The sequence below is a fragment of the Zootoca vivipara genome, chromosome 10 (genome assembly GCF_963506605.1).
Source record: "Zootoca vivipara chromosome 10, rZooViv1.1, whole genome shotgun sequence".
Taxonomy (NCBI): domain Eukaryota; kingdom Metazoa; phylum Chordata; class Lepidosauria; order Squamata; family Lacertidae; genus Zootoca; species Zootoca vivipara.
The window spans coordinates 68,906,043-68,919,098 of record NC_083285.1 but is presented as its reverse complement, the minus strand read 5'-3'; the positions used below and the strand labels follow the sequence as shown (position 1 = coordinate 68,919,098).

The following is a 13,056-nucleotide window of genomic DNA, read 5'->3' as shown; positions in this document are numbered from 1 at the left end:
TATATATATATATATATATATATATATATATATATATATATAAACACATTTAAAGTCTGTAACTTCCCCCCAAAATTCCTGGAAACCGTAAATCGTTCAGAATTCTGGGAATTGTAGTTTTGTGACAGGGAACTACAGGTCCCAGGATTCTTTGTGGGAAGCTTTGTTGTTGTTGTTTAGTCGTTTAGTCGTGTCCGACTCTTCGTGACCCCATGGACCAGAGCACGCCAGGCACTCCTGTCTTCCACTGCCTCCCGCAGTTTGGTCAAACTCATGTTCGTAGCTTCGAGAACACTGTCCAACCATCTTGTCCTCTGACGTCCCCTTCTCCTAGTGCCCTCAATCTTTCCCAACATCAGGGTCTTTTCCAAGGATTCTTCTCTTCTCATGAGGTGGCCAAAGTATTGGAGCCTCAGCTTCACGATCTGTCCTTCCAGGGAGCACTCAGGGCTGATTTCCTTCAGAATGGATAGGTTTGATCTTCTAGCAGTCCATGGGACTCTCAAGAGTCTCCTCCAGCACCATAATTCAAAAGCATCCATTCTTCGGCGATCAGCCTTCTTAATGGTCCAGCTCTCACTTCCATACATCACTACTGGGAAAACAATAGCTTTAACTATACGGACCTTTGTAGGCAAGGTAATGTCTCTGCTTTTTAAGATGCTGTCTAGGTTTGTCATTGCTTTTCTCCCAAGAAGCAGGCGTCTTTTAATTTCGTGACTGCTGTCACCATCTGCAGTGATCAAGGAGCCCAAGAAGGTAAAATCTCTCACTGCCTCCATTTCTTCCCCTTCTATTTGCCAGGAGGTGATGGGACCAGTGGCCATGATCTTGGTTTTTTTGATGTTGAGCTTCAGACCATATTTTGCGCTCTCCTCTTTCACCCTCATTAAAAGGTTCTTTAATTCCTCCTCGCTTTCTGCCATCAAGGTTGTGTCATCTGCATACCTGAGGTTGTTGATATTTCTTCCGGCAATCTTAATTCCGGCTTGGGATTCATCCCGTCCAGGCTTTCGCATGTGGGAAGCTATGTGCTTTTAATTTGGGTCCAATATGCTTCCAATGTATGGTATGAACCTGTGTGAATTCATGCAGGAAGAGGCTAGTTACGCTAAGTTCCTGCTTTCGGGTTCCGCACTCGCATCTGGCTGGGCACTGTGAGAACAATACACTGGACTAGATGGGCCCTTGGCCTGATCCAGCAACCTCTCCTTATGCTAGTTTCCGAGGGGTAGCAAATTTTGAACCCACACCCAGCCCCCATCCTGCTGCCTCCAGCCCCAATGGTTTAAGAGGTGTGTGCATTCGTATATATTTATAATTATTTTCAAACTGCATGCCGTTGTGCATTTCAGAAATGCATCAAAACGGTTTATGGTCATGCAAGCACAAAACCATACGATAAGAATTGTATGGTTGCGGGGGGAGGGGAGGAATGACAAAAAATTGCATGCTGCTATGCCATCCCAAAGGGACCCGGGTGGCGCTGTGGTTAAACCACTGAGCCTAGGGCTTGCTGAGGGCGAGGGCGCCGGAGTGATCTCTGCGCCTCAGCGCCAGGGCGCCCGACCTGCTCAAGACTGCCCTGGTCATGGGTTCGAGCCCCACATCGGACAGAAAGATCTATAATTCTATGGAGCACAGTGTTTAAGATACTATTTTATCCTCTGCAGATTTAACATAGAGTAAGAGAATAAGGGACCCAGGTGGTGCTGTGGGTTAAACCATAGACCCTAGGGCTTGCTGATCAGAAGGTTGGCGGTTCGAATCCCTGTGACGGGGTGAGCTCCCGTTGCTTGGTCCCAGCTCCTGCCAACCTAGCAGTTCGAAAGCACGTCAAAATGCAAGTAGATAAATAGGAACCGCTACAGCGGGAAGGTAAACGGCGTTTCCATGTGCTGCTCTGGTTTGCCAGAAGCGGCTTAGTTATGCTGGCCACATGACCTGGAAGCTATACGCCGGCTCCCTTGGCCAATAATGCGAGATGAGCGCGCAACCCCAGAGTCGGTCACAACTGGACCTAATGGTCAGGGGTCCCTTTACCTTTACCTTTATGCCATCCCAAAATGATTTGGGGGCCTGCAAGCACAAAACTATAAATAATAATAATAATAATAATAATAATAATAATAATAATAATAATAAAAGACGCCTGCTTCTTGGGAGAAAAGCAATGACAAACCTAGACAGCATCTTAAAAAGCAGAGACATCACCTTGCTGACAAAGGTCCGTATAGTTAAAGCTATGGTTTTCCCAGTAGTGATGTATGGAAGTGAGAGCTGGACCATAAAGAAGGCTGATCGCCGAAGAATTGATGCTTTTGAATTATGGTGCTGGAGGAGACTCTTGAGAGTCCCATGGACTGCTAGAAGATCAAACCTATCAATTCTTAAGGAAATCAGCCCTGAGTGCTCCCTGGAAGGACAGATCGTGAAGCTGAGGCTCCAATACTTTGGCCACCTCATGAGAAGAGAAGAATCCTTGGAAAAGACCCTGATGTTGGGAAAGATTGAGGGCACTAGGAGAAGGGGACGACAGAGGACAAGATGGTTGGACAGTGTTCTCGAAGCTACGAACATGAGTCTGACCAAACTGCGGGAGGCAGTGAGACAGGAGTGCCTGGCGTGCTATGGTCCATGGGGTCACGAAGAGTCGGACACGACTAAACGACTAAACAACAACATTACTTATACCCTGCCCATCTGGCCAGGTCTCCCCAGCTACTCTGGGTGGCTTCCAACAGAATATTAAAAACACAATAAAACATCCAACATTAAAAAAAACTTTCCTAAACAGGGCTGCCTTCAGATCATCCATACAAATAAAAACGGGCTCCAGTTATAACTGCTGCAGAAGGGTGTCGTATTCGCCTCCTGGTGGAATAGAGAAGTTTTCAGCAGGTGCTCAAAGGCTGCTGAATCTCTAGTGGCAGGGAGTTCCACAGGGCTGAAGGCCCATGACACTGGGGCCTGGGCTGATTCTCTTCTGCTTCCTTCCCCAGCTGATGTCCGACGGAGAGCAGCATCTGCAGTGTTACCGCAAGCAGTGCCCCAGCCTGCTGGATTGCCCCCAGGAGCAGATCCTGGCCCCTGGCGACGGGCACTGCTGCCCAACTTGTGCACGTGAGTCTTTTACCCACAGATCTTTACCCACAGAAGGAAGACAAACGGATTTCGATTTGTCTCGTGCAATCTCTGGCTTGGGTTTTTTTTTGCGTTAAACCGGCCTCTGCAACCTGGGGCGCCCTGGGCGCTTTGAACTACAACTCCCATCACCCCCAGCTGTCTGGAGAGCACCTGGTCTATGAAGGCTGGTGTCCAAACACCCTTTTAAAAAGTGGGTTGTTTTGGAGTGTTATAAGAAAAAAACTGCTCCCTTTCCCTTCTGGGAAAAGTCCGTATATAGAGTCCTTAAGTGGGTTCCCTATCGGAAGCAGAAAATAACAGAGGCCAACCAGAGAATATTGAGAAGCAAAGTAGCCTGATCTTTATTAAGCTTTTTGCAACAGGGTCCCCACTCACCACACGCAGGAGGGAGGAGGGACCCTAAACAATGGTGCACAAGCCCTTATAGACTTTTGAAATTGCCCACCCTGTAGCCCAAGACCACCACCCCAAAACATCATGCATACATCACAAAATGTCTACAGCAAAAATCCTGTCTGGCAGGATACCTGATAATGGTCACTGATTGCTTTACCCGGGCAGCCTGGCCATTCTTTTGTGATGGTAAATACTTTAGTATTGACCCTTGGGCTCTCTTCCAATGCTACGATCCTGTAATTTTGTGAACCGCAGCCCAGACAGGGAAATGACGGAAGAAATTTGCTATAATTAAGTTTTGCCCCCTGAAATGGCACGTTCTACTGGGGGCGGGGGGGGGGGCTGCTTTAGGCAAACCAGCCGTTCCTTGCCTCCCCAACTCTCCACCCACAGCAGGACTCGGGTTCAAATCCCCACTCGGCCATGAGACTCGCTGGGTGACCTTGGGGGCCTGAACTACCTCGCAGGGATGTTGTGGAGATTAAATGAGGAACGAGAGAACCGCCACATTCAGCTCCTTGGAGAAGAAGGTGGAATAAGAGCATGCGGCTCTCTTCATCTCAGGGACATGGGTTCGAGCCCCACGTTGGGCAAAAGATTCCTGCATTGCAGGGGGTTGGACTAGATGACCCTCGGGTGTCCCTTCCACTTTATGATTCTGTGATTAATGTTGTCAGAGGCGCTGATGCGGCTACTCTAGAGTAACGACTCCTCGCAGCATAGTCCTTTTAGACTTTTATTAAGTGCTGATTATTTACAGTGCTCAGAGCGATCTATATACATGCTTTCGGTCAGGTGTCAGTACCTCCGAATGGAGTTTGGCGCGTTTTCTTCCAGCAAAGAAGCTTGGGGAGACCCAGCCTCTTCCCCCGACATTTTCTGCGCAATTCCGGAGTTGGGGGAATTGGCCTTCCCCCCAGGCTCCCCCCTTCCTGTCCCACCTGGGTCAGTGGCTCCGCAACCTTGCCTGAGCCTCGGACACCACTTCCTGATTCTCCGCTGGAGGCAGAGCTCTCCCCAGCGCTTGGGGATGGGCTGGACTTTAAGATGGGAGGGACCTCTCGGTATTCCCTGTCCCTCACAAATGTGATATGGGCAGACGGATGGATAATGATCATGGCAGCCTCCCTGAAGAGATGCAAAGTGCTTGGAGGGTTTGGGCAAAGCGCTTTTTAAAAACAAGTCCCAGTTGTTTCTTTACGGCCTCCTCTCTGCTTCTTTTGCAGAAGCTCTTAGCAACTGCACTTCCAGCCTGACGGGCAACGAGGTCCAAGCCACCGAGCCCTGCTACACCTGCCAGTGCAAGGTGAGCCCCGCCAGGTGACCTGCGCCAGGCGAAAACGAGGCCTTGTGTGGCACTGCAGGGCGCAGGGAGCCCCCCACCTTTCTTTCTGGGCATCTTTGGGGTGGGCAGAAACCTGGGGGCTGTAGTTTACCTCCCCGAACTACAATTCCCAATGCCCTTAACAAACGAATGTCCTGGGGATACTTTGGGAGGCAATCTGAGCCTCTTGCCTCAATGAAGCTGAAGGTTGGATGAGTCAGGACAGGTAAGAGGAAGTTCTCCTTCCCGCCATGCAGCAGAGTTAGACTGCAGAACTCCCTCCCCCAAGAGGCAGCAACGGTTACCCATCTAAAAGAGGATTGGACAGATTCTGGTGGGAGAAGAGGGCTAGTGATGGCCACTAGCCCAAGTGGCTATGCTCTGGCTCCTGAATCTCGGTTGCTGGAAAGTGTTGCTCTTGCGTTCGAATCCTGCTTGTGGGTTTTCCATAATGGGCGTCGGGTTGCCCATTGCGTGCCTTTGGCCTGATTCAGGAGGGCTCTTTTTTTACTCTCTTATGTTACGTCCTCTGAGATCTCCACAACGCCCCTCAGAGCACGCACGCGCGCGCACACACACACACACACACACACACACCCCGCCTCTGATCTCCCAGCTCAGCTGTTGTCTGTTTCCACGCAGGACCTGACCTGGGTTTGTGTGCACCAAGGCTGCCCGACACTGAGCTGCCCCACGGCGGAGCGTTTCACTCCACATGGAGCCTGTTGCCCCATCTGTGATGGTGAGGTGTTTCCCTCCCTCCCCGCTCTCTTTTTTCCTCTCCCCCCCCCCCCATCTAAAGCTTTCGTCTGGAGCGACTGGTGGGGTGGATTAAGGTTGGGTGGCATCTCTCTGGCAAAACCCTGCAAATACCAGTGGTGGGGAGTTCCCCTGGTTTTCATTTCCCCCAGTCCAGCAAGCACAGATTTCTGCCTCATACACCGGCTTCACCAGACCTGCCGGATAACCCTGAAGCACACACTTAGTCATATCTCCTTCCCTTCCCTTCCCCACTTCCCTTCCCCACTTCCCTTCCTTTCTTCCCTCCCTCCTTCCCTTCCTTTATTCCTTCCCTCCCTTTCCTCCTTCCTTCCTTCCTTCCTTCCTTCCTTCCTTCCTTCCTTCCTTCCTCCCTTTCCTTGTTCCTTCCTCCCTTCCCTCCCTCCCTCCTTTCCTTCCTTCCCTCATTCCTTCCTCCCAGGGGCGTACCCAGGATCAAAACTAGGGGGGCAAGGGGAGGGGCCAAGACGCAGGAGGGGAGGGGCCACATGTATCCAAATTTTGCAGTGATGACAGAAAATAGACGCTGATTGTCGCCGCCTGCAGCTAGTGCAGGAGGGGAGAGAGGAAAGGATGGAAAGGACGGGGGCGGAGAACGCCGGGGGACAACGACACCGCAACAGGGGGGTGGAGAGGTTGGAGGGATCCCAACAAGAAATAGATGTGGAGAGGTTGAAGGCGAGCCTGTGGAAAGTGGAAGGAACTGGCTGCAGGATGGGGGCGGAATGGGAAGGACGCCCAAACAAATGGGGGAAATGGGGGGAACGTCACGTCCCCTTTTCCTCACGCAGATTTTTTGTGAAGCGAGGAAAACTACTACTACTACTACTAATAATAATAATAATAATAATAATAATAATTTATTATTTATACCCTGCCCATCTGGCTGGGTTTCCCCAGCCACTCTGGGCGGCTTCCAACAGAAAAATAAAACACAGTAATCTATTAAACATTAAAAGCCTCCCTAAACAGGGCTGCCTGAATCCGAGGGAGGGAGGTGCTGGGCTCTGGGTGGCGAAAGAGTTCCCCTTTGGTGTGGGGAGTCCCTGCGTGTCGAGGCGCCCCAGCGAGCCCGTTCTCTTCGGGACAGGCGCTGCAGAGACGCAAGAGGCTGCGCCCGTCATTATCAATCCCTTCCACATGGCACCAGCCGGGGCTATCTGAGGCGCCGGGGCCGTTATTTGGCTGGCTGGTTTTTCTCTTTTCCTTTTTTTTTTTAATAAAAAACAACAACAAACCTTTCGCTGCAGTTGGGCTGCATGTTCTGGTCGATGCTTCTCCTGCTCAATTGGAGACACATCCAAAAAGGGAAGGGCATTTAAGTTTGCAGCTCCCCTTTAAAGCTGTGCGCCAGACTCGGCACCCTCGTAGCATCCTGCATTTGCCCTGGTGCAAACTCCGCTGAACTGGGTGGGACTTGCTTCTGAGTAACCAGCTACTAAAGGCAAAATTCGGTGTGGGGAACGTACCCCCCAGATGATGATGGGTGCCCATCTAGCCAGCGTCTCCGAGCTGCTGGCCGCTTCCCTCCTTCTCCAGCACCGCTGGGGAAGGGCTGCGTGTGGGGGAGACGAGGGGAAGGGGAAAGGGAGAGGGGGAAGGGTCCCCGCACCCCTGGAAGCAACCTGGGGAGGCCGGCGGTCGCTGCCTCCCGAGATGGATTTGGTCTCCTCTGAGGCAGGCGCCTTTTAAGCCGTGTAGTAGCAGCGGCGGCTCCTCCCGGTAGCACATCCTAGTTGACCGGGTAACGGAGGGAGCCTTGCCTTGCCGGAGGGCGCAGTGGGCGGGAACGCCAAACTTGCACTCCGCCGGGCTGTGCAGTGCTCCACCTCCGCCTCTGCCCACCAGCCCCGCCGGCAGCGCCGCTCTCGCCCACGGCTGTGCGGCCCTGCTTCTAGGGGGGCAGCTGCCCCCCTGCCCCGCGCTGGGTACGCCCATGCTTCCTCCCTCATTCCTTCCTTTCTTTCTTCCATCTTCCCTACCTCCCTTCCTTTCCTCCTTCCTTCCTTCCTTCCTTCCTTCCTTCCTTCCTTCCTTCCTTCCTTCCTTCCTTCCTTCCTTCCTTCCTCCTTCCCTTCCCTTCCCTCCTTTTCCAAGCCACCCCCAACTCCTCCTGATTTGAGCACAGTGGTGCCCAGCTTATTCCTCCCTAACGCTCCCCCCCTTTCCAACCCTCCTTTTTGCAGAGTGTGTGATTGAGGTCGAGGGGCGACGCGTGTCTGACGGGGAGACCTGGAAAGACAGTGCGGACAATTGTGTCTCCTGTTCGTGCAACGTAAGTCCTGGCGGGCGGGCGGGCAGGGGAGATATCTGCCAAGGCCCCCTGGCAACCATGAACATCCTTTAATGCCTCCGTCTTTCCTTGATGTGCAGCTGGGCCACGTGGAGTGCCACATCCAGGAATGTATGCCCCTGGTGTGCCAAGATGGACTGGCAAAGTTGCAAGTGCCTGGGGAGTGCTGCGCCAAGTGCCAAGGTAGGAGCTCGGTGGCTCAGCTGTTCAAAGCATGTCAGTGTGATAAAATCTGCGAAGTGAGAAGCGAGGACTTCTCTTAGGGATTATAGGCGCAGAAATCCCCAAAAACCCCAAAATTGGTAGAGTTGTAACAACAACAGCTAGGATTCTATATGTGCAGAAAGGGAAGGAGAATTTTCAAGCCAAGAAGACTATGCAGAACTGACAAAATAAGCAGCAAAATTAAGAGAATCTCTTGAAGAGCATTTTTGTGGAAGAATGCCTTTTTCAATAAATGTTATAGTATGATGAATTCGTGGCCAGGGTTTGAGCTGTGAGCAACAGAAGTAATTGAGATGGTTGGACAGTGTTCTCGAAGCCACCAACATGAGTTTGCCCAAACTGCTGGAGGCAGTGGAAGACAGGAGTGCCTGGCGTGCTCTGGTCCATAGGCTCATGAAAAGTCGGACACGACTAAACAACAACAACAACAACAACAGTGGTACCTTGGTTCTCAAACTTAATCCGTTCTGGAAGTCCGTTCCAAAACCAAAGTGTTCCAAAACCAAGGCGCAATTTAACATGAATTTTCCTATCTAACGAGACCATCGATCCATAAAATGAAAGCAATAAACAATGTACTGCAGTTCCACACAGTCACAAAAACAAAACAAAAAGAGTCATAAAAATGCAAAATAAATAGCAAAAACAGATAGACCTCATCATAACACTCAAATTGGAAGCGCAACACTCAAAACGGAGCACGTTCGGCTTCCAAATAAAGTTCGCAAACCAGAACACTTACTTCCGGGTTTGCAGTGTTTGGGTTCCAAGTTGTTTGAGTACCAAGGCGTTTGAGAACCAAGGTACCCCTGTATTGCGGTTATGATGTACTAGATAGAAGACAGGGTGCACCAGAACAGGAGGAAGAACAACTCTATGAGGGAAGGGGTGGGGAGATGACAAAAATAAGAAGAAAGACAAAATTGTGCTTTGATGGTATGTGTCTAAAAAGCTATAAAGTGTAATAGGAGGAGGGGGGGAATGAACTGAAGGGGGGGACTGAAGGAGGGGGGGACTGAATCAGAGTTACTCGAGAGTAGCCACGATGACCATCTGACATGTAGGCTCCTATTTGTTATGTACAAATGGCTTGAGATCCCTATTAGGTCCATCAGTTACCATATAGCGTATATTCAACACAAAAAACAGCAACAATTTGTTGTTGACAAAGGACAGCTGGACATAGAAAGGGCCCCATTACCTTCAGGAGCTGAGGGCCTCATCAAACCGAAACCCGGCCCTGGAGTTCAACATGGACTGGAAGGCACCAGGTTAAGCGAAGTCTGGGTTTGGCATAAATAAGGATTTATATTACTGGTTTACCTATTTTGTAAACTTTATACAGCACTCAATTGTAAAACAACAAAACCCCAGCAACCTCAAAGCAGTTTACAGAAACATAAAGCATGGAAATCATGAAAGCTTCGCAACAATGCTTTGAAACATTCAAAAAGTTGGAACGCTAAAACGGATTAAAATTCACATCAACTTTCTAAGCCGCTGGGTAGGCTTGTCTAAGCAGGAATGTTTTAAGCAGATTGTAATAACACTTGCAATGTAACAGATATTATGATTGAAATGGAAGCATAAAATTGTAGGTGGTTTCAAAAGATGCAGTAAGACAACTGTAATAACAAGACCCACAATGGGGAGGTGGAAAATTAAGGGGATTTGAGGGAATCCTGTATGTAGATAATAAGATGTGTTATGAATGTAAACTTCAATATGGAAAATCAAAAAAATATAAGAAAAGGAATGTTTTTAGCAGGCACCGAAATAATACAGTGACGGCACTGGCTTGATATCAATAGGCAGGGAGTTTCAAAGTTCAGCTGCTGCCACATTAAACGATGGAGTTCTTACAAGTGCAGAACGGGTATTATGTGGCACTTCTAAAAGTGCCAATTCTGTCAATCAAAGTGGTTGAATGGGCGCATGCGAGACAGGACAATCCGCCAGATAAACTGGTCCCAAGTTGTTTAGGGATTTCACAGAATCATAGAATTGTAGAGTTGGAAGGGAACCCAAGGGTCATCTAGTCCAACCCCCGGCAATGGATCCTCAAAGGTCCACTGCCTATAAAACAGAGCTTCCTGTAAGCCAGGGGGGGGGCAGATTCTCCATCGAGGGTCACATGTCACCAGGAGGAATCTGTTGGGGGCTATGTACCGACTGTGGGCAGGGCTAAAATCAGCGGTCGGTAGGGCCATGGTCCAAAGTTAGCGAGGCCAGTCCCTTTTATCTCCCTCCCTGTCACACCCCGCATCCTATGATTCTATTGCAGCAGCTGAAAAAGCCAATGCAATTCTGGGCTGCATCAATAGGAGTATAGCATCTAGATCTAGGGAAGTAATAGTACCACTGTATTCTGCTCTGGTCAGACCTCACCTGGAGTACTGTGTCCAGTTCTGGGCACCACAGTTCAAGAAGGATATTGACAAGCTGGAACGTGTCCAGAAGAGGGCAACCAAAATGGTCAAAGGCCTGGAAACGATGCCTTATGAGGAACGGCTTAGGGAGCTGGGTATGTTTAGCCTGGAGAAGAGAAGGTTAAGGGGTGATATAATAGCCATGTTCAAATATATAAAAGGATGTCATATAGAAGAGGGTGAAAGGTTGTTTTCTGCTGCTCCAGAGAAGCGGACACGGAGCAATGGATTCAAACTTCAAGAAAGAAGATTCCACCTAAACATTAGGAAGAACTTCCTGACAGTAAGAGCTGTCCGGCAGTGGAATTTGCTACCAAGGAGTGTGGTGGAGTCTCCTTCTTTGGAAGTCTTTAAGCAGTGGCTTGACAGGCATATGTCAAGAATGCTTTGATGGTGTTTCCCGCTTGGCAGGGGGTTGAACTGGATGGCCCTTGTGGTCTCTTCCAACTCTATGATTCTATGATTCTATGATTCTATTCTATTGGTTGAGATTCCTGCATTGTAGGGGGTTGGACTAGATGACCCCCTGGATCCCTTCCAACTCCACGATTCTGCGATTCCCCTCTCTGTTGTGCTCCCTATGCTATTGGGGGGCAGGCAGCAGGGCTGTGGAAAGGATGAGCAAAGTCGGGAACACACCAGAAAACACCAGGCGATAGTTGAGTGTTGTGGCGAAAGAGCCCAGCTGTGTTTTGAGAAACGGGTGCCTTCTCAACAGGCGTGAGCTGACCCCCTTCCTATCTGTTCTTCCCAGACCCAAGCACCACCTGCGCCCACCAAGGCCAGACCTTCCAGTCCAATGAGCACTGGCAGGTGGACGAGTGCACAGCCTGTACCTGCGTGTCTGGAGAGGTGCACTGCCGGAACGAGCGCTGCCCACCCGCTGCCTGTGCCGCTGTGAGTCGAAGGGGTGTGGGGGGGAGAGATTCATCCAGCCCCTGGAAGGCCTTGTCAGGGTCTTCGCTCCCTGAGCCGCTGTCTGAGGATCACCGCTGGTGGGCGGGGAGAACCAATGTTCCTTTCTTGCCATAGAATATTTTTGCAGGTAAGTTGTCACGCTGCAGTTTGCGTGGCTGCCGCTAGGTGGCGACGCCAGTGGCAGCATGGCAACAGAACAGCAGGCAGCGCAAGGAAGTGGTGAGATCCGCACTTAGCCCTGAAGCTCGCTGGGCGGGACCTTTGCAGAGTCGCTCACTCTCAGCCTAACCTACCTCACAGGGTCGTTGTGAAGATTGAATGAGGACTAGGACCTTGGGGACCAGGGCTGGCATCCCCACTTAGCCATGAAACTCACTGGGTGCAACCTCGGGCCAGTCCCTCGTTCTCTGCCCAGCCTACCTTGAAAGGTTGTTGCAGGCCACCTTGAGCTCCTTGGGGGAAAGGTGAGGTAGAAATGCAATGAATAAATAAATTGAATAGGGTAGCTGCTTGCTGGGCAGACGTCCCAGGAGGTCAGCTGCCTCAGGGGTGAGGAGAAGGTAACTGGAAGTCGGTGGGTGGGCAGGCTGGCAGATCAGGGTGGGCTTCCAAGCCTTCCTGCTCTCCCCCCCCCCACCCCCTACATGTCACTGTTAGTAAATCAGTCCACCGAGGCTGCATTTTGTGATGGGTATAATTCACAGGACTGTGAAAACAGGAAGAAACAATCTTATCTCTTCCTGCTGCGTATGTTCTTTGTAACTATAGTTTCGTTTTTACAGTACCCGTTTGTTCTCGGAGCTGAAAGAGAACAGACGCCATTATGCTTTCTCTGTGTATCGTCCGTAAATAAACGCCTCTGGGGTTGTGCGCTCATCTCGCTCTATAGGCCGAGGGAGCCGGCGTTTGTCCGCAGACAGCTTCCAGGTCATGTGGCCAGCATGACTAAGCCGCTTCTGGCGAACCAGAGCAGCGCATGGAAATGCCGTTTACCTTCCCACCAGAGCAGTACCTATTTATCTACTTGCACTTTGACTTGCTTTCAAACTGCTAGGTTGGCAGGAGCTGGGACAAAGCAACGGGAGCTCACCCTGTTGCAGGGATTCGAACTGCCGACCTTCTGATTGGCAAGCCCTAGGCTCTGTTGTTTAACCCACAGCGCCACCCGCATCCCACACAAATAAATAGTTAAATAAGTAAGTAAGTAAGTAAGTAAGTAAGTAAGTAAGTAAGTAAGTAAGTAGGTAAATAAATAGTAAAAAGGTAAAGGGGCCCCTGACCATCAATGTCTTACGCTTCTTGCTGTGTGAAGTCAGAAGATTAGTGTGCATAAATCATTACGATTTGTGTCGCCGGGGCGTTTTCTAACAGTCCCTGCCCCTGATTTCTGTGGGAGATTTTCTGCTCTTCATTTCCCTCTCCCGTGCCAGTGGCGATGGTGACAATCTCCCCACATGGCAGGGTTCGGAAAAGACTGCCCAGTTGGCAGAGACGGTGCCAGTCTGGAAGGACCGACCTCCTGAGGTGGCACGAGGCTGTTTCGG

The 13,056-nt window shown here is 50.4% G+C and overlaps 1 protein-coding gene across 1 annotated transcript in view; it reads left to right on the top strand.

Annotated features, from left to right (window-relative positions):
* KCP (kielin cysteine rich BMP regulator) overlaps nt 1-13,056 on the top strand; it is a 98,720-nt gene that overhangs the window by 74,197 nt on the left and 11,467 nt on the right. The window contains exons 40-45 of the mRNA XM_060279271.1: nt 3,003-3,123; nt 4,770-4,849; nt 5,510-5,609; nt 7,834-7,922; nt 8,021-8,123; nt 11,349-11,491. Of these exons, the coding sequence (XP_060135254.1) occupies nt 3,003-3,123; nt 4,770-4,849; nt 5,510-5,609; nt 7,834-7,922; nt 8,021-8,123; nt 11,349-11,491 (636 nt within the window). The remainder of the gene's footprint in view (nt 1-3,002; nt 3,124-4,769; nt 4,850-5,509; nt 5,610-7,833; nt 7,923-8,020; nt 8,124-11,348; nt 11,492-13,056) is intronic.